This window comes from Ambystoma mexicanum, chromosome 14 (assembly GCF_040938575.1).
Source record: "Ambystoma mexicanum isolate Mex_15411 chromosome 14, UKY_AmexF1_1, whole genome shotgun sequence".
Classification (NCBI taxonomy): domain Eukaryota; kingdom Metazoa; phylum Chordata; class Amphibia; order Caudata; family Ambystomatidae; genus Ambystoma; species Ambystoma mexicanum.
Genome location: NC_090940.1, coordinates 540,083,165 through 540,101,585, shown reverse-complemented (window position 1 = coordinate 540,101,585; position 18,421 = coordinate 540,083,165). Strand labels below are relative to the sequence as shown.

The 18,421-nt window shown below is 43.7% G+C and overlaps 1 protein-coding gene across 9 annotated transcripts in view; it reads left to right on the top strand.

Moving 5' to 3' along the window:
- The window catches only part of EML1 (EMAP like 1), an 821,887-nt gene that overhangs the window by 758,162 nt on the left and 45,304 nt on the right, over positions 1 to 18,421 (top strand). For all 9 annotated transcript variants that reach the window (XM_069637821.1, XM_069637826.1, XM_069637819.1 and 6 more), the window contains one exon: positions 4,249 to 4,374. In XM_069637821.1, coding sequence (XP_069493922.1) covers positions 4,249 to 4,374 — 126 coding nt within the window. The remainder of the gene's footprint in view (positions 1 to 4,248; positions 4,375 to 18,421) is intronic.

The following is an 18,421-nucleotide window of genomic DNA, read 5'->3' as shown; positions in this document are numbered from 1 at the left end:
ATACATACTTGAAGTGATGGAAAGGTATGCAAAGTTGTCGGGAATATCGGTGAACCCCCAAAAGTCTGTCATATTCCCGCTGGGTAACTATAAGGGGACCCCTGTGGATAGACTACCGGTGCTACAAGTACCATGGGCAACTAGCTCTTTTCGTAACCTGGGCGTAGATGTATACCACACGGTGGAAGAAGAACATAGACATAATACAGGAGTAGCCGTCGAGAAAATTAGGAACAGCATGCAGTTCTGGGCAAAGCTGCCCCAGGCAATGATGGGGCGGGGGGCAATGCTCAAGATGGTAGTCCTACCCAGGCTCCTGCATTATTTTAGTAATATCCCATACATGATACCCAAGAGGTTTTTCAGTAAATTGAACAGCATGTGTAGGGACTTCCTGTGGCATGGTACCTGAAATAGAGTGGCGTTTTGGAAATTGCAGAATTTTTATGAAAACGGAGGTATCAGACTGCCTCATTTTGAGGTTTACTATTTGGCGGGACAGCTACAGTATGTGGCTAAGTGGCTCTCCGATTAAGTGACCCCTGAGCACAGGGTGCTTGGACAAGACTGCGCCCCGTTTTACTTGAAAGAAATGATCTGGCTGCCTGAAAACGAAATGAGGGGGCGTCCTGCGATGTTGAGGTTTGGGTGGAAAATTTGGCATAGGGCTTGTCACTTGATGGAAGTCCCATGCCTCCCGCAGATACTGCTGGTTGCTTTGAAAGGAGGGGATAATCAGTTGAGGGTGATTATTAGGACCTACTGGGAATAGGTGGGGCTGGTAACGCTAGGCGATGTTTGGCAAGAGGGGTCCATTAAGGAGTTTATAGAACTCAACGAAGAGGCGGTGCTACATACGGGCCAATATGTCACGTACATTAGGTTGGCGCGGATGATTAGGAACACCTGGCCAGAGACAGTTTGATAGAAGAACCAGATGCAGTTTTGGGAGCAATATATGATATATCCAAAGGAGGGCATGAGATCTCGAGACTGTATGAGATGGTGATGGCTAAGGTGGGGAAAGAATTGACGCATCTGAGACTGGACTGGGAGGCGTAAGTGGGGGCCCCAATGGAGGATGGGGTGTGGGAGCGTGCCCTGGGCTATCACAAAAAAGTGTCTAGAAATGCCAGATTAAAACAAATACAGCTGTATGTAACGCATAGGGCATACATGACCCCCTTGAGGATATCTAAGTTCCGAAACACTGGAAGACAAGCGTGTCCTAAATGTAACCTAGAAAACACTGACATGACACATATGTTTTGGTCGTGCCCGATCATTGGGTGTTTTTGGGGAGAAGTGGCACAGAAACTGGCTGATAAGGGGGTTACTCTTGTTACAGACACGGCCTGGGCCTGCTTACTGGGCGGGTTCCCTAGGCCACGGAAACTCAAGCATATTGAGAAACTGAGAAATCTGGCGTATGTGCTTGCAAAACGTAGGATTGCCATGGGGTGCAAGAAATGCCACAAGCCTAAGGTGGATGTATGGTGGAAGGACTTGCAGAAATGGGCGGAGGCTGAAACGGTGGCATGGCAAGAAGCGAGTAGCCTGGCTGGAGAGGGGGAGGCGGGCACCCTGTTGGCTCGGAAATCGCTAATAGCAGAATTGTTTGGAGTAATATCAGATCCAACAGACTCCGAAGAGAACGAAACCCGGCCGCATGTGCCAGACATTGAATGAGATTGACAAATAGGCCCATGGGGGGAGGGAGGGGTTGTGGGAGCAGTGATTAAGAAAAATTGATGTGTAATGGAACTATTATGATTATGCTGCTTTTTTGGTTTGTGTTGTTTTGTTTGCATAAAATCAATAAAAGAAATTTAAAAAAGAAAAGGATGACACAAATCAATGGTTACATTTTGGGGTTGTATCAACAACTGAGAAAGTGTTGCTTCAAAATTGGCCACTGATGTACAAAAAACGAAGTGAAAGGAGATTGTTGGATCAGGTTTTGGGACTCGGGTGTTGCAAGTCTAGCGAAAAAAACAGTGTTTTTAAAATAACATTAGGTAAAAAGTATTCCCATGGTCTGGAAATCAACAGCCAAAAATTGAAGTGCCTGATACAAGAGGGGAATTATTGACATAAACCCCTAATTTGGTGGCATCTGGCTGGTCTAATCGAGCCATGCCCCTTACAGGCGCCATCTTGGCTGACTTGTTTTATTCCGTAACACTCTCCAGTACCTTGGCTAAAATGTATAATCAAACTTTGATATCCATAGTGTTTTCACCATCTGCACAGTAGGCATTGCCTTAATTTAGCAGTCAATAGTAGATTGAATGAGTTAATACAGGCTGATGTAAGGGAGGGACATTTCTACAAGGCTAAACTATCAAACACAGTTAATGAGGCAACATGCTTGCCTTGGAAACAAAACGACATGGAGCAACACAAGTTCGAGCCACGGTCCGCGCTTAGAAACCTCTGGGTATTAAGCGCGTTATAAATAACCTATCACATCATATCATATATCAATGCTTCTCTCCTTATAAGAACGTCAATTGTCCCCAAGACCAGCCCATACGAGACGATTGAGAACAAAAGCCGGTTTTGGACAACTCGACACCGAGATCTTAAGAGCTATATGGATAAAGGATGCTTTTACTACATTGTGTTAATGTGCTCAAGCTACTCTCCAAAGATGTATTCATAAAATATCTTTCTGCCTGCTGCACTTTAAAGCAATTCTCATTTTAGAGTTGCCTTTCCCACTTAGGTCCCACTTACCTTGGCGCTTTTTAAATAAATTAGGAACAATGTAATGTATTCCATATGGTGTTTCCGTTCATGTTTATTTTGTATTGTATAGATGCACTGTGTTGTAAGGCTTCATTAGAAATTGAATATACTTTTGGTGGGTGATTGATAGATGCTGGCTGAGAGTGTGGTGCAACTCCTGTGCAGTCGTTAAATGGCAACGACAGAAGGAGATTCTTGGGTTAGAAGGTATTGCGGGGTTCCCATATTTCAAGCATGTGCAATGTATGTTGCTAAGGCCAAGGAAAGGTATTGCCCATGAGCGGGAATGTACAACATGAAGAACTGCTGCAAGGGTAGTGTTTACGAAGGGGACCAGCTGCATTATAGCCTTGAACCCTACTTGGATGGGAGTTTCCCCCATGGAACATAGAGCCCTTGTCTAAAAGTTCTGCATGGGATCTGACTGGTGCAAATGGTACCGGGAGGATAGCTGGCCACCCTACACCCTTCGCAGAAGGAAATTGTCACTGTTACTATTATGATACTGAAACACTAGACCCTTTCCAAATTCTTTCAACCCTACCAACCAATCGTTAGGACGGTGCTGGCTTCCAGAGACCGGGATTAGAAGGGCTGTCGGCAGCCAATACAGGGTAGCTAGCTACATTTGCAAGGCTTAGGACGAACTGTAAATTAAGCCTGCCTCAAGGCTAGACTTGGAGATTGATTGTTGAAATTAAAGATGGTTATATGTATTAAAGAATTCTAGATGGGATTATCTCAGTCAACAGAAGCGTGTTTGTGCTCTCTGTCCTTGGTTGGGTCTATGATTGCAGTTTGCTCTGTTTTTGGTGCACATGTTTTTTCAGGCTTTAGAAGTATTGTTTGCGGCAATTTTGTCTTCTTTTCATGATGATGATTTGACATGTGAATGTGTTCGACTTTGTCGATGGCAAGGAATATGGAAACAATGTACATTTGAACAGACAGTATCATCTGGGTAATGCTGGTCAATAGTTGGCACCCAGGCACTTTAAGTATTACTCTGATAATAGGAGCAGTACTATAACACATTGAGCAGCACCCTGATATCCCTGGCATCATCAATCTGGCACGCTGATTTGATGTCACATCAGCAACCTGGTACCTCAAGCGGTTACTACAAAAATCATGGCACAAAAACAATGCAAGAAGCCAACACTGAATGAATTGATTTTAATTTTAATTGTTTTTTTATAACATGCTTAATACCTGAGTTCTGTTTCTAAGCGCGGACCAGGATTCAAACCTCTGTTCTGCTTGGTCGTGCTTCCAAGACTAGCGCGTTGCCCGTGTGCTATCCAAATCTAGGTTCTACTGCTTGTTTTCAAACCAAATCCCATGTTGCCCTTTCTTACCCAAGACTATTTAAAAGTATTTGATTTAAGAATTTTTGTCACTTTTGTTTTTGTATTCAAGCAAGAAATACTTTTTCTAAGTAGCCAGAATTGATTCACGTGATTGCGATTTAGATCGATCCTGTTTGTTTGTTTTCAGATTCCTGAGCAGTTCGGTCCAATAAGGACAGTGGCCGAAGGAAAAGGGGATGTTGTGCTGATTGGCACGACAAGGAACTTTGTCCTTCAGGGGACCCTATCAGGGCACTTTTACCCAATTACCCAGGTGAGCTGATGCAAATGCAAGTTAAACAGTAATATTTGTTAATTGATTGTTTAATATAGCATACATTTTGATGTGTTAGGAGAGTCAGCAGTGTTTTTAAATGGTTTACATGAAGCCTGTATTGAAACCGAACATTAATAGGTCTGTCCAACCAAACCATACACACACAAGTGTATTTGGCATCTTAGAATTGCATCTGCCATTATACCCCAGAATTCAGGGAAATGCTTTTTATCTGCTTTTCATGGGCTAATGGGGAGAGATTCAGGGGCAACCTCACCGGGCATGCCACACTGTGGGTGACCAAACAACATTATTATGTTGTGTCTAAGGTGGAGTGAGAGTTTTTATTTTTGCTTGCTACCTTTTACAAATATGCAATTTCCTGCATGTCTTCTATGCTAAAATAGGAATCCAAATATCTGGAGAGTCAGGAACAAAATCATTGAGGCCTCCTTAAGTTCTACTTAAACATGAGCTTTTAAGCGATGCTCTAGTCCTCCTCAGTTTTGCTGAAGTACACATCTTTGTGAATAACTGAAAAGGTGGCTTTCATTGTTTGTACCTAATGGGGGTAATAACACTATTCTATTAGCTGTAGCTCAATGTGTTATTGGCATCCAAAGGTGATGCCACAGATAGGCTTAACATGGAAATTCTATTTGAGAATTAACAATTCAAAAACCAGTTGGTATCGCAGTAAATTGATCGCCTGGCGTCTGCCCCTGGGCGGTAGCTGTGCACGGTTTAAGTTAACGCAACAGAAATTAACCATCCTATTCCCACCACCAGACTATTCCCTTAACTGCATCAAAATATGAAATATTTCCATAGATTTATAAAAGATTTTGCTAAATTGCTCCCCGATGCTACACAATTTTAGAGTTACTTTCTAGGGACCTATGTTTAGTGACTTTTCCATTCTTCCAATTTCCGCAAAGACTGTGGATGAACTTCTATTCGCCACAGTCTGTGCACTTTGGGTAGATGCTTTATAGAATGAAAGATAAAGTAATTATCTTTCAGGCATTTGCTCACGTCACAATGAATTGCAATTCAAATTTATTTCCACAAGCATTCCTCTTTTTATGGATGTGTGAGGTCAAGATTGGTCCTCCTTTGCTGTTGACACCTCTAACAATTTCCAAACTGGACAGTTTAAGTTGTTCCCTTTTCTCAGTGGAATAGTTGAGATAAAACATGATTATTGCCTAATGACTGTCCCTGCATCAATGGTAAACTTGGGAATTGTGGCAAGCCAGGAGGAGGAGGAGGACCAGATGACACCAAAAAACTTTATTTACCTTAAAAAGGAAACACCTTTGTAAACCTATTGCTAATTAATTATATTATGATTATAATTGGTTTTTATAATGCGCTCAATACCAGAGAGGTTTCTAAGCACAGACCCGGGATTCGAACTTGCGTTGCTCTGCGTCGTCATGCTTCCAAGAAGGAGCACATTGCTACTGAGCTATACTACTCTTGCTAAAGAGGATTTCCCTTCCAATCAAAACTATTACTAAGGTGCTTGGCAGTAGTGAAACCAAAAATAGTCCTTGGTCCAAACCTATCGGCTAAACTGGCCCTACAACTTAGAAAAATATAAAGAGAAAAAAAGAGTGTTGCCACCCCAATATCTTGGGTCTTGTAGAAAAGCAATTCTCCTTACTTTTTAACATTTCTTGGCAGTCTCTCAAAGTTCCAAAGGTTTCCCCGAATGCCTCAAAGAAATTCTCAAATCCCTGAAAACACAAAATGACCAAACTCCCTTAGGTGGAGGAATATTTCCCTGATCCCTCTCCACAACTTGTGTTGACCTCTCCCCACTTGCTTCACATCTTGGGTGTCTCTGTACCCCCTTGTGTTTGCTCTTCACTGGGTTTATTGGGCTTCTCTAGCCCCATTTGGATCCACTGCTCCAATGTCTTACTTAGCTCTCTGGGGTATTGGTAACCACTCTTGTTAAGTGGCTCTCTTAGCTCTTGGGAGTTTCTCGTAGCCGTTTGGTGGATTACAATCATCTGGTTTCTTGGGTTCCTGTAACCCCACTCATTCTCTTTGTTCCTTCTCTCTTCCTGGGCCTCTCTGACTCTCATAGGGGCGTAGGGCAATCCTTCCTTCCTTCCTCCCTTTTTGTTCTCTCCTCTCTTTGCCTCCCTCTGCCCTGGGCAACCCAGATACCTTCTGTTTCATTGGGTCTGCTCCAGTGAGGCAGCATCACCTCAACAGCAGGCTTAGTGTTCTGCTCATTTCTGTGTCTTACCATTCTGCAGCTCTCCCGTTGAGAGCAGAGGATTCACTTCTCCCCCGATGCCTGGTTATGGCTGCGGTTTGCGTGGTCACGGCTCAGGTAAAGCTTGCTTTGAGCTGCCTTCACCTCTCTGACTCTACACTCTCCTGTGGCGGGTCGGCAGCATCTCCCTTGCAAGTTGTTCTCTCCCTGTGACACAGCAAGCTCCACTGTGCAGCGTGGCTACTCCCATCTTGACATTTGCATGTCGGAGGCTCGCCTCTGCTTAGGGTTCCTCTCTCTCCATTCAAGGGCCATTGACCCTTTATCCTCGCTCTGTGACTTCAAAGTGGCATAGCGTTCATCGTCCCCTGTTAAGCTCCCGGAGAGTTCAGCATTATCTTGAGCCAAACAAATAGAGGTAAAGTTACCATTATTTTGAGTCCCATATATGGATGCAACTTCAGTTTCTCTTATTCCCATGTATGCCGATAATGCCTTCCGATCGAGTTCCCCGTGGGAATGGGAGTCTTTGCCCCTTGAGGGGACTCAATCCCAGTGAGGTCCTGCTTTCTCAAACCCCTAGAGAGGGACTTGTTGACCGTGCTCACCTCCCCAGCCTCAAAGGAGGTGGCTCCCTAGGGAAGAAAGGATGAAACCTCCAGATTTGTCACTGAATATACTCAAAAACCTCATACCAGAGGGGCATGAATATATCAACTCCAAGATCAGCAGAACACTCCAGCAAATGCTATCGGATCAGCTGATGTTAGTTGAGACCAGGTTTCCAGAAGTATTCCAGATTATGATTACAATTAGGTCTCCTGAAAAAACCCATTCCAAAAGAGAAACACGAGTCACTACAATACCAAATTCCTCATGGAGGCATATCCTCAGGAGGCCCCTCCCCCTCCAATACGTACACAGGATGGATGCTGTTATCTTAATGTGCCGCTTATTTTCCAGAAAAAAAAGCCCGAAGGCAATCGTGCAAATATCTGTTTAACATCAACAGTACCAACATTTCAATAACCTACCATTTTATGTAACAATTTGACTCCCACAAACGCAACATGTTTCTTGGGGGACAGACAGTTCACTTCATGAATGACAGACTTTGTACACATGACACTATCCATTGGTGCGGGGCCAACTGGCAATTCTTTACCTTTCCAACCTTTCCATGATTAACTCGGGGAATGACTCTCGAGATCAGCCTTTTCCCAAATATTCAATCCTGCCTCATTCCTAAGACCCAGAGTGAAGTCTCTTTGCCTGAGAAAAATCAAATCCTGCAATGATCTGAATTCATGTTGGGAATGCACAACCCAGCCCTTTCCAAGGGTTGGAAAAGCTTCCCTACCTTTGATTATTTTTTCATTATGTTTTAATAGTTGTAATGCAGGGCTGAATCATTAGCCAATATTATAGTAATCCAGAATACATTCCATAATATAATTGACTATAATACAACATCCACTTGACGGAAGAAATGGGAAGTTGCCTTCTGCCTACAACAGTGATACAAACCTTTGGTATCTCACATTCAAACCACAGGTGAAACTCATAAGGAGTGGCTTCTTTCCACTCCGAACGATCCGGTAGACCATGTCAGAGCTGATCTTCAAGTTTTCAGTTATCAAAATGATCTCACAAGTGTTCTGAAGGTTAGATGAAGGTTAGATGATGCTGCATACTCTACCTGGAGCTTCTAGATTATCTAGTGAACAGGCAGCGTGTGGAACCAGCAGCAGCTAGACCTCTTCTGAGACTTCAAAGGCACTTGCACATCACCACAGTCCTCCAAACACTTCACTGACTTCTAGCAATATGGAGTAATAAATTCAAGCCCCAATCCTTCCGCATCAGGAGCCAAGAACCCACCACAAAAAAGTATCCACTACAAATCGCTGAGAACACTTAATTCAAGCAATTAAGCCTTTGTCTACTCAAAAAAAGAAAACCACCTGGCCTTCATAAAATCCCTGAAAACAATGAGTACAGTAAAATAAATTCTCAACCTACAGACACCCACTCTTGTTAACATCTACCAGACAGAACTTCCTCTATAAATTACACAAGCAAGCTACAAATTAATCATCCAATGACTACTTGAGATCGGACTAAGTGGGGTCAGTCTCCCGCAACATTCAAATGGAATTGCACCGATACCCCTCACCAGCATGCAGTGGGCCTGTATACAACACACCAGCCAAGAAGTACAATAGGTCGAAGTCATTCAGGTAGCTTCCTCCACCCTTTGAACGTAAGCTAAACACTATGATGAATCCTGCAGAGTCATCACTGATCCCCAGCCTAAAGTCTCCTCCCGTGTGGCCAGGGGAAGGCAGCCACTACCTGATCCTGACCCCTGGGGTGGTATTCTGAGGATGGATCACATGGGAGAGAGATGGCTGTCGAGGGAGAGTGGTGACTCCACACGGAGAGAATCTGTGCGATTCCTTTAGTTGTAAAGAAAATCCCTTAATTCTAAAGTTCTTGATGGCTTGCTGCCATTACTCAAAACCATCTCATTGTAAAACTCTGAAAACCACATTGTTAAAAACAGAACTCTGTTCAGACTCCCTGTATACATGATGAACCTATAACATATGAAGCATCTAATGTTTTTGGTGATTGTATTTCAAATACAACTGTTCAATAATGTAATCCAAAATCATTTGAAACTTATTGGAACTCAGTCCCAGAAAGCTTTAAGTACTGTGACAAGGAGGAGGCAAAGGGAGTTCATGTGGAGAAAATGCGCCTTTTAAAACAATGTGCAGTCTAGTTGTTATCAACCTAGTCAATTACGCAGGACATTTACACCCAAGATCATCTGTGGCAGAGAGGACAAGAGGAATGTCGGGAACAAGAAGAACAAAGGAACAGAGAAAAGGAAGGCTGCAGAGTACCCATAGTGTGAAGTGTGACCAATGGCAAAGGAAAGCTCCCAGAGGGCCGTGGAGAGGAGAGTTGCCTGGAAGAAGCAGGGTGACATTGCTTAGCACCGGAGGAGAGCAACTACGGGAGAGGGAGAGCAGACTGTGCACAGCAGGAATGGAAGGAGAGACGCAGTCCTGCACAGCTGCGCAGGTCCTGTTGGCGAAGGTCGGGAGAGCCAACGCAAAGCCCCAAAGAGACTCTGCCTGGAAGGAGAAGCTGGCCACTCATGAGCACATCTCAGCCGATGCATGCTGAACCGGTGAGTCAGCCTAACATCGAAGGGGGCCCCAGGACATGCATATATGCTCAAAAGCATTTTGAAAGAACTTTTGAATATCGACTAAATATAAGTGAAAGGAAAAAACGAATATGGTGCAATTCTCATGACATGAGATGTCGGTTGAGGGAAACCTGTGACCAGCATTGTCTAAGCCAAAAGACCTTGCCAAAAGAACAGGGAAACATGTTGTGCAATTGTCCTGACATAAGGGGTCAGGTGGGATAAACCTGGAACCAACATTGCCAAGAGCCAAAAGAGATTTTAAGAGAAATAAAGAGGCAATATTTGTACAATTCTCCTGACTTGAGATGTCAGTTAGGATAAACCTGGAACAAGCATTGCCAAGGGACATTATAAAAGAGGTTGAACGAAGGAGCTTGAACAAACCCTCATATAGGGGATGTCAGTATGAGGGAGATTGGTGCAAGTGTCAACTGAAGTCAACAAGAGTTTTGCCACTGAAGAGGTGCAATTGTAAAAATGTCTAAAAAGAGAGTCAGTGTTGCAGATGAGCCTGATAGGGGTATTGGGGTAGTGAAATCTTTTTGGAAGGAGATTCCTGGCCTGCAGAGTACACCAGGGGATATAAGTGAACCACTAATGAGCACCACACACCGTGGGTAATAATAAGCAGCGCTCAGATAACTGAGGGTTCGTCGCGCTATATAAATGCAAAATTATTATAAAAGGGAGATCCTGGGAGGAGATTAAGCCAGGATATCAAGAGTGTTCAGTTGAATTTGAGAGGTTTCCTGGCAGGAGAGTGTACTGGGAAACTTACTTTGAGTTGGTGTTTTGAAAAGAGACTTGGTCATATTAAGTTCTTGTTTCAAATGAACATTCTGTCAACCAGAGGCTTTGAAAAGACATGCCTTTTGAATGCTTGAATTACTGTTATGAAATACAATTGTTTTGCCATCTTGAAAAGTAGTAGCTACTTATCTTTGCCTAATCCCAACCAGTGGTGTGAAAGGAAAATTTATTTTCTCTAATTCTTTCCTCAGGATGATAAAACAGACATTTGTAATGTCTTTAAGAGACTTGCCTTGATGCAAGAATGCTGTGAACAATTTACCTGAAACAATCCAGGGAAGGGTACAACCCTGGATCCAAGACATTTCTTTGTTGAACTTTGTTTGAGTATTAGCACGTTTCTAATAAGTTGAACTTTGAAACATTTACCTTGCACTTGCCTGCTTGCTTGTTTGTTAGTGTGAGGGTCAGATTGAGTGTGGACACAAGGTCATCCTGCTTCAGCTTTAGTTTCATAGAAAAAAGACATTGGGTCTCATTTTAAGGTTGCTGGTCCAGTAAGCTTGCCAGTATTGTTGTTACCAGACTGGCAAACTATGAGATCTGCTCGCAGGTGCCTTTTTGCCCGCCTGGTCTGACCTGGGGGGCGGACCGGCACCCGAGAGCACACTATGTCGGATGCACCGGCACCATTCACTGATGGTGCCAGTGCATCCGGCATTCCCATTCCCAAGCATTTTTTTCCAGTGGCCAGGAATGGGCAATTACCGGGACCGCCGGAGCTGTAATGTCCCGGTAATTGCCCATTCCCGGGCGCCGTTAAAAAAATTACTCCGGTGGCAGCCGTGTCGGTTTTACCAGCACGGCTACCGCCGGAGTCATGATGAGGCCCATTCACATTAGGAAAGTGAAAGTTAGGCCTTCATCCAAACCCCTTTTTTTGTTAATAAAATGGCTAATGCTGAGAATATCTCTTTGTCCACCTCTCTTTGCTGCTCCCTCACCGAACCCCCATTAAAAGAAGATAAATAGATACTCCAACAACACCTGGATAATAATCTTGAACAAAAAGCTTCCCTCTCACTTAATATTTCCTCCTTCCACCGGCCAACTCACATATTCGACCACCTTATATTATTCACACAATCAAACATTGCACACATTAGAAATATGTCTACAAACATGCTGCTTTACTGGAGCAACACCATAGCTCCATTACCTTCCGGAAGACACATAAACTCAAGGTTTCTCTGCCAGTACCTACCTGGAATCACTGAACTCTGGTACTTTCAACCTGCAAGTATCGCCACCACAGGTTTTGCATCTGCCTATCCCACTATGAACACCCTCCCTCATATCATGCAGGGCCACATGTAGCAAGGCTGCCAAAACGGCAGTAGTGCAATATACAAGTCGGCTTTACGTTACATTGCATTTACATTACAACAACGATTATGATCAAACTGATCAATAATATAGCTTTAATATCAGTCTTTTTGGCTATTCCAAAAGGTTTCTATAGCTCAACAAATTTTTGCATCTTAATTCTCATCAGAATGTTATGGAATCTGTATATGAAAAGTCGGTGAAATATTCATTTATTTAACATTTGTTTTACCACCAATTTCCAGCTCCATTAGTTCTGTGTCTCGTGGTTATTTCCCAACCCCCTCAGGAATTTGTGAAATGTTGTTCTGTAGATTAACACAATATATTTGATCCCTTTTATTTGGACATCAGACTTAAATGTCAATGCTTCGTCCTGTGTGAGAAACCTGTGGGTGTTCTACCTCTACCCCCTGGGGATGCTTTGCTCAGGTGGCCGGGGAAGGGCCATTGCTTTTGGATCCCAACCCTGGGGGTGAACAAGTGAGGGAGTATCCCCTGAGTGGATGGTCCTTGGGGAATCGGGGGATAATGCTCTTGGGTGAGACACAGTATTCCCTACATCAAGGTGCTGACTTACCCCACCTCCCCTCTAGGTCTATGGGTTATTGTCAAATCAGTGCCATATGACCTCCTTCAAGTTTACAAAATGTTAGGGCAGGAACAGAAATGCAGGGAGCAATAGCTACTCCCTATCCCAGAAACTATTCTGGGAGTGGGAAAAAAGGAAAGCAGTCATAAGGGACATACACTTCCTATTATAGATTCCAATTCACCAGTTGCCATCTACTCCCACAGAATTTTAATAAGAAGAAGAAAGCATCTAAGGGTGAGACATGTTATCCCCCTTTCTTAACATTCTTACCCTCCCTTCACTCATCCTTCATGGATTACTTCATTCATGCCCTATTTTTCCCTGTAAATTGTTAGAGCATGTAGGTCAATTTAGCCAAAGAAACAAACTCACTGTACTGTGATTGGATGGCTTATCTGATGCAAACCCAGCCCACATTAGCATAGTTGGCATCCACACTTTTCTCTGACACATGAAACTGATGAGCTTATTTTAGACCTGGCTGGACACATTATAACAGTTCTCAACTCCTGCCAAGAAAAGCTTTATTACACCAATGTCTACCCCTTATCTAATTTTCGAGGTCCTGCCAAGTTAATTAATGTCTTATACTGTGGAGAAATGAATAACCTCTATCATATGATGCCAAATAATGCAGCTGGTCTTGTGAAATGGGTCTACATAAAGTACAGTACGCTCTCCTTATTAGCAACATAGATAAAAATATCAAAATGTCATCATTATCTTGTCTGCTTTTCCTGCCAAGTTTCAAGTTTAAACTCCCAGACTCAATTATCTCACTGTGAGATGCTGCCAAAGACCATTTCATATGTCAGCCTCCGTTGATTATCAGCATGAGTCAGGGTTTTCACACCTAGCCTTAACACTAGACACCATTGTGTACTGGAATCATCCATATTGAAATGTATCTCTGTCTGCATACTGTATTAATCCTTCAGGTAGCCATTATTTATTTAATTAAGCATTTCTCACTTTGTATCCCATATTTATTATATATCTTTATATACTCATGATATATGTGTGATATTTAAAGCACCATTCACTTCCTGGGTAATTTTACCCCGAATATGCGCTATGCCATTTGCACTTATTACCTTAAATAAAAGGACTATAATCATGATTTCTGCAATAATAGAACCATTTGATCTGCCTATCATATTATCTATAATCTGTAGAGGGGGGAGGAGTTGGAACCCCTATACACACTCTAATACTGGGACGAAGAAGAGAGGTATGAAGGCATCCAATATTGAAGGTCAGGCATGTCCCATTGATTGGTTCATTATGGTCAAGCAAGACAAGCCAACAATCTCGCACCTGAGGCCCCTTCATAGGGCTCAGGTGTATAAAGGGAAGAGGCCCAAGCATGCAGGAGGGAGAGAGAGCCACCATGTTGGAACGAGACCAGGAAGTCTGGATGCCGGCACCGATCCCGGTGGGGTTTTTCAGGATGTGAGTCACGTGGTGGCTGCAGGACCGGGAGCCCTCGAATCAGAAGGCGGGCAGCTGGAGCTGCCAAACAGCTGTGAAGCAGAAGGGGTGCGGTACACATCCATTTAGGCCGCCGGCGTGTCCAGAGAAGTGCTCAGCAAGTAAACGGAGCCCAGGCGATCTGCTTCTCGGCTATGGACAAGGTGAGCGGGAGCAGCAGGAACTGCCGCTGTGGAGAACCGAAGACTCAGTGAGTGTCAGAGGACAGAGGAAGACTGGATTGCTACAAGGGGACTGCAGGCAAGTAACAGTCCATGAACTTAAATGAATATGAACTATATTGAATACCGAACGGAATGGAAATTGCAGTTTTAATGAAACCACATTATATTCAATAACGAACTGAATGGAAAGTGCTATTTGAATACCAAACAGAATGGAAAACTCTGTTTGAATTAAACCACATTATATTGAATACCGAACTGAATGGAAAGTGCTATTTGAATAAAATCACGGCATATTGAATACCGAACAAACATTTGAAGTTAAACCAACATATTGAATGACAGACTATATGTAAGCAACATTGTAAGAAGAACGAAAGCATATGGAAAATTGAACAATCACTTGTGTATTATAACAATCAATGTGAGAAAGAACCATAGGTCTGTGGAAAGGCAAAAGATTTGCATGAGAGTGTTACTCTAACCAAAGAAAATACAAGTGTGAGAAATCAGAAGCCCGAAGTAGAAGAGCCTGTGAAGGGGCCAAAAAAGGCAAAGGGGAACTTATGGTTGCGCAACCTGTAATGAGTGGACCCTGTGGTCTGACAACTGCGCCTAGACCAGGAAGATCCCTACTTTGAAGATCAGACATGACAAATCAAACCCAGGTGAAGCATAGGGTTCCTGATTGCATGATCTGTTATGGGTGGACTGTGTGGTCTGACAACTGCGCCTAGACCAGGGAGCCCTAAATGGTGACAAGCAAACGACCTTGTGAATAAACCACAGAGAACTGTGAATTGAATGCTAAAGCAAGCTAGACGGCGGTTCAAGTGGACCTATTGTTTTCTTATAGTGAACATTGAGAAAGTAAAAGCAGTATAAGTGCTACAGTGAAATCTTGGGGAAGAAGGAACCCTGATAACCGAAAGTGTTGAGAAACATTGTCTTGCGAAGGGAACCTCAAGACCTCCTTTTCTTGTGAACTCTGCTATATCTAACTTGGCGAAGGGAACCTCAAGACCTCCTTTTTGAATGAAATGTACTACATTTAACTTTGGGAAGGGAACCTCAAGACCTGGCGGGACATTGAGACAAGCAGCTACTGGAACTGTATTGAACTTGGGATAGGGGGCCCAAGAAGAAAACCTACGCTTAGAGCAGCTGAGACTTTACTTTTTAACATAATCTGTTGGCTAAAAGGAACCTCACACCATGTTTACTTCTAGATGTGAGGGCAAGCATGGGTTTTTACACAGACAGACTTTTGATTTGGATTTACATACACAGACTTCCCTTCGTTTTCTTTAAACAGGAGAAACCCCTACCTTAGTAAGGCAAGTTAGGCCTTACACCATCCTGATATTGAAATAAAACATTCTTTGAAACTTGAGTTCTGTTGTCGGTGTCATCTCTCGATACCAGTCCTGTTTCACACCTGTCTAGCACTCTTCGATATGGGCATTGGGGTAGTCATAATGCACCTTGTCACTCCCTCATGAAAGAACATATGGTGCATTTCCAGATTTATGTTTCAGGGTGTCTATCCCCAATAGGTTCACCTTTTACTCAAACGACCCAAAATGCAACTGATCAGCACTTACCCCAATGTTCTGCAGTTTTCCACTTAATACTGTTTTCAGCCCGCCAGACTGTGATGTAACAGCTTTGTATTCTGAGTGACTTTTACTCCCATGCTGCTGAAAAGCAGATATGTCAGATTTGCAGGCCGAATACAATCCCTTGATCCGCTACCCTTCTCCTTTCCTTCTTCCCCCCTCCAGATGTTTTGGCCTTCAACTCTCATCAGCCTCATACTTTATAGTCTATGTTGAGAGATCATGGAAGTTTTATAGAGTAATACTAGGGAGAGTGACAAATTGGTGTACCGCAAAAGCGATATAGGGTTGCTATAATTACGTACGAATCTAGGGATGTCGTTGCTCCTTTCCCAGGGAAAGTCTCTTTCATGTGGCTAGGGAAAGGCAGAATCTACCTGATCCTGACCCTGGGGGAAGCTATCTGAGGGAGGACCACATGAGGGGAGACGACCCGCATGGGAGCGGCATAGACTTGCTAGGTCAAACATGGTATCCCCTGTTTCATTGGGACCTAACAACACTCCTTCACTCCCCCATTCTTGTATGGCATATTGTAGGGTGGATAAAGAATCTGTTGTTTACTGGTCACCAACCTTAGATGCATACTTCCCCCTTTAATGCTGAGATGAGGAAGAGAGATGGAGGAATGAAGATCAATAGAAGCGGCAAGCCCACACTGCGTACTGGTCGCTGGAGGATGTTAAGTGCTGGGACTAATGTACACCCCATCCCCTAACACTGAGACGAGAAAGAGGGATCGAGATCACTAGAAGCGGCAAACCAATGCTACGTTCTAGTCATTGGAAGATGTTAACGGGTGCCAGGATAGTCAAATATGGGCACCTGAACAAGACAAGAGAATAAGCCCTCCCGATGCTGGTTGGGACACTGGAGGAAAGCAAGATGTAGACCAGGGGCGAAGAAGCTGGTGTGGACGGCGTTCAAGGAAGTCAGGTAGAAGACTGTTCACTGTGCTGCCATCCTGACCAGCAGGAGCTGCCGAGCGAAGGAGAAAGCCAGGTGTGAACCAAGAAGCCGATGAGATGCGCTCCCAGGCAGCAGAAGGCCTGCAAAGGAAATGGTGAGATGCAAGGGAAGCCGAAGCTGTCGGTGAAGACTCGTAAGCCCAGAGTAGGAGATTGGGATACCAGGGCGCTTCAGGGTGGATGCAGCGTGCCATTAGTAACGAGCAGAAATGCACACAAGGGAGCTGGCACATTTAACAAAGTTGGTGAAGGGTCGGTGGCCCCACATATAAGATGTAATTATGTGAATACAGAACCGGGTCAATTCTAATGAAGAGTGTGAACCTGTGAAATGCATTTGAATATTGAGGACTCAAAAAGCCCAGGAGAGTAAACTAGGCAATCAGCGAATCTAGGACTCGTGCCCAGGTGGTGAAATAAAACCCTGGAAGGAGAGTAAATCAGGGATTTGAGAAACGGGCAGAGACCCCCAGAAAGTGCTGAGAAAACAGGGGAAGAAAACACCTTTTTGAATTGTGGACCAAACGGGAAGAAGCATACCCCTTTCTGAAAAAGGCATCAGGGGGGTCCAAAGAAAGAACTGTAAAGTGTTGTGTAAACAGAGAAAACTCAAGGGAAGAGACCCCCCACCCCCTTTGGGATTGTGGAATATATGAAAAGTGACACTTTCAATAACCAGAAATACTTTAGGGGAAGGGAAGGCCCCTCTCTAGTGGAACTTTATTCATTTTATTTTCTGCACCTTGGAGACTTTGTTTGAAACTTTAGAAGGAAGCTGCAGGTGTTCAGCCAAGAGACCTTCCCGATTTTACAACGTGTCATCCACAAACAACTCATTTTAGGTTTGCCATTCATAGTTACCCTCTTCAAGCCTCGTGACCTGTGTGTCAGAGATTTTCTTTCACAACATCATGGTAAAAATAGCTTTGATCTGTTGACCCTCTTAAAGCTAAAATGAGCGGACTGAGATCAGTGATCTCCCTCATGGTCTACATGTTGCAGCTGTTGGAGACACGCAGACAATGAGCCTGCGGGTATCCATTCGGGAACTATTGTTAATGTGTTTGAATGCCATATTAACCACACCTGAACCTGGGAATGTTGTTCAGTTTCACTCATGCTTGAAATGCTGCAAGATGTGATTTGTACCCTACCACATATTAAGACAATGTTTCTGAAATTCTGGATACCACAGTTTGGTGGAAGCCCTACTCTGTATAGTTTTTAGTTGGGGATCATGGGATTTGTAGCGCAAAACATCTGGAGAACCACAGTTTGCAGACCCCTGGCTGTGGGGTGATTTGACAAATGTCTAAGATCTAAGTAACTCTGTTTCTAAAAATGTTTTGCAACACTACCATCCAGGTTGTGAGCCTAGCTGCCCACCCACTGGACTAGTTATGACATCTTGAATTTGTGTAGCACCTCCTGCCATAGGCGTTGGCGTTGAAGTGCTTTGCCTGCCAGAGATGCAAAGGAGGTGTATGATAGAAAATGCAGTAGTCGTAGGGAGGAGAAAAGTCGGAAATCCCTTCCTTTGCAGGAATACAATCGCAGTTGTTTTGATTGGGTCTATATTGCTCTCGCCCCATGCAACCCCATTTCCCCTTTG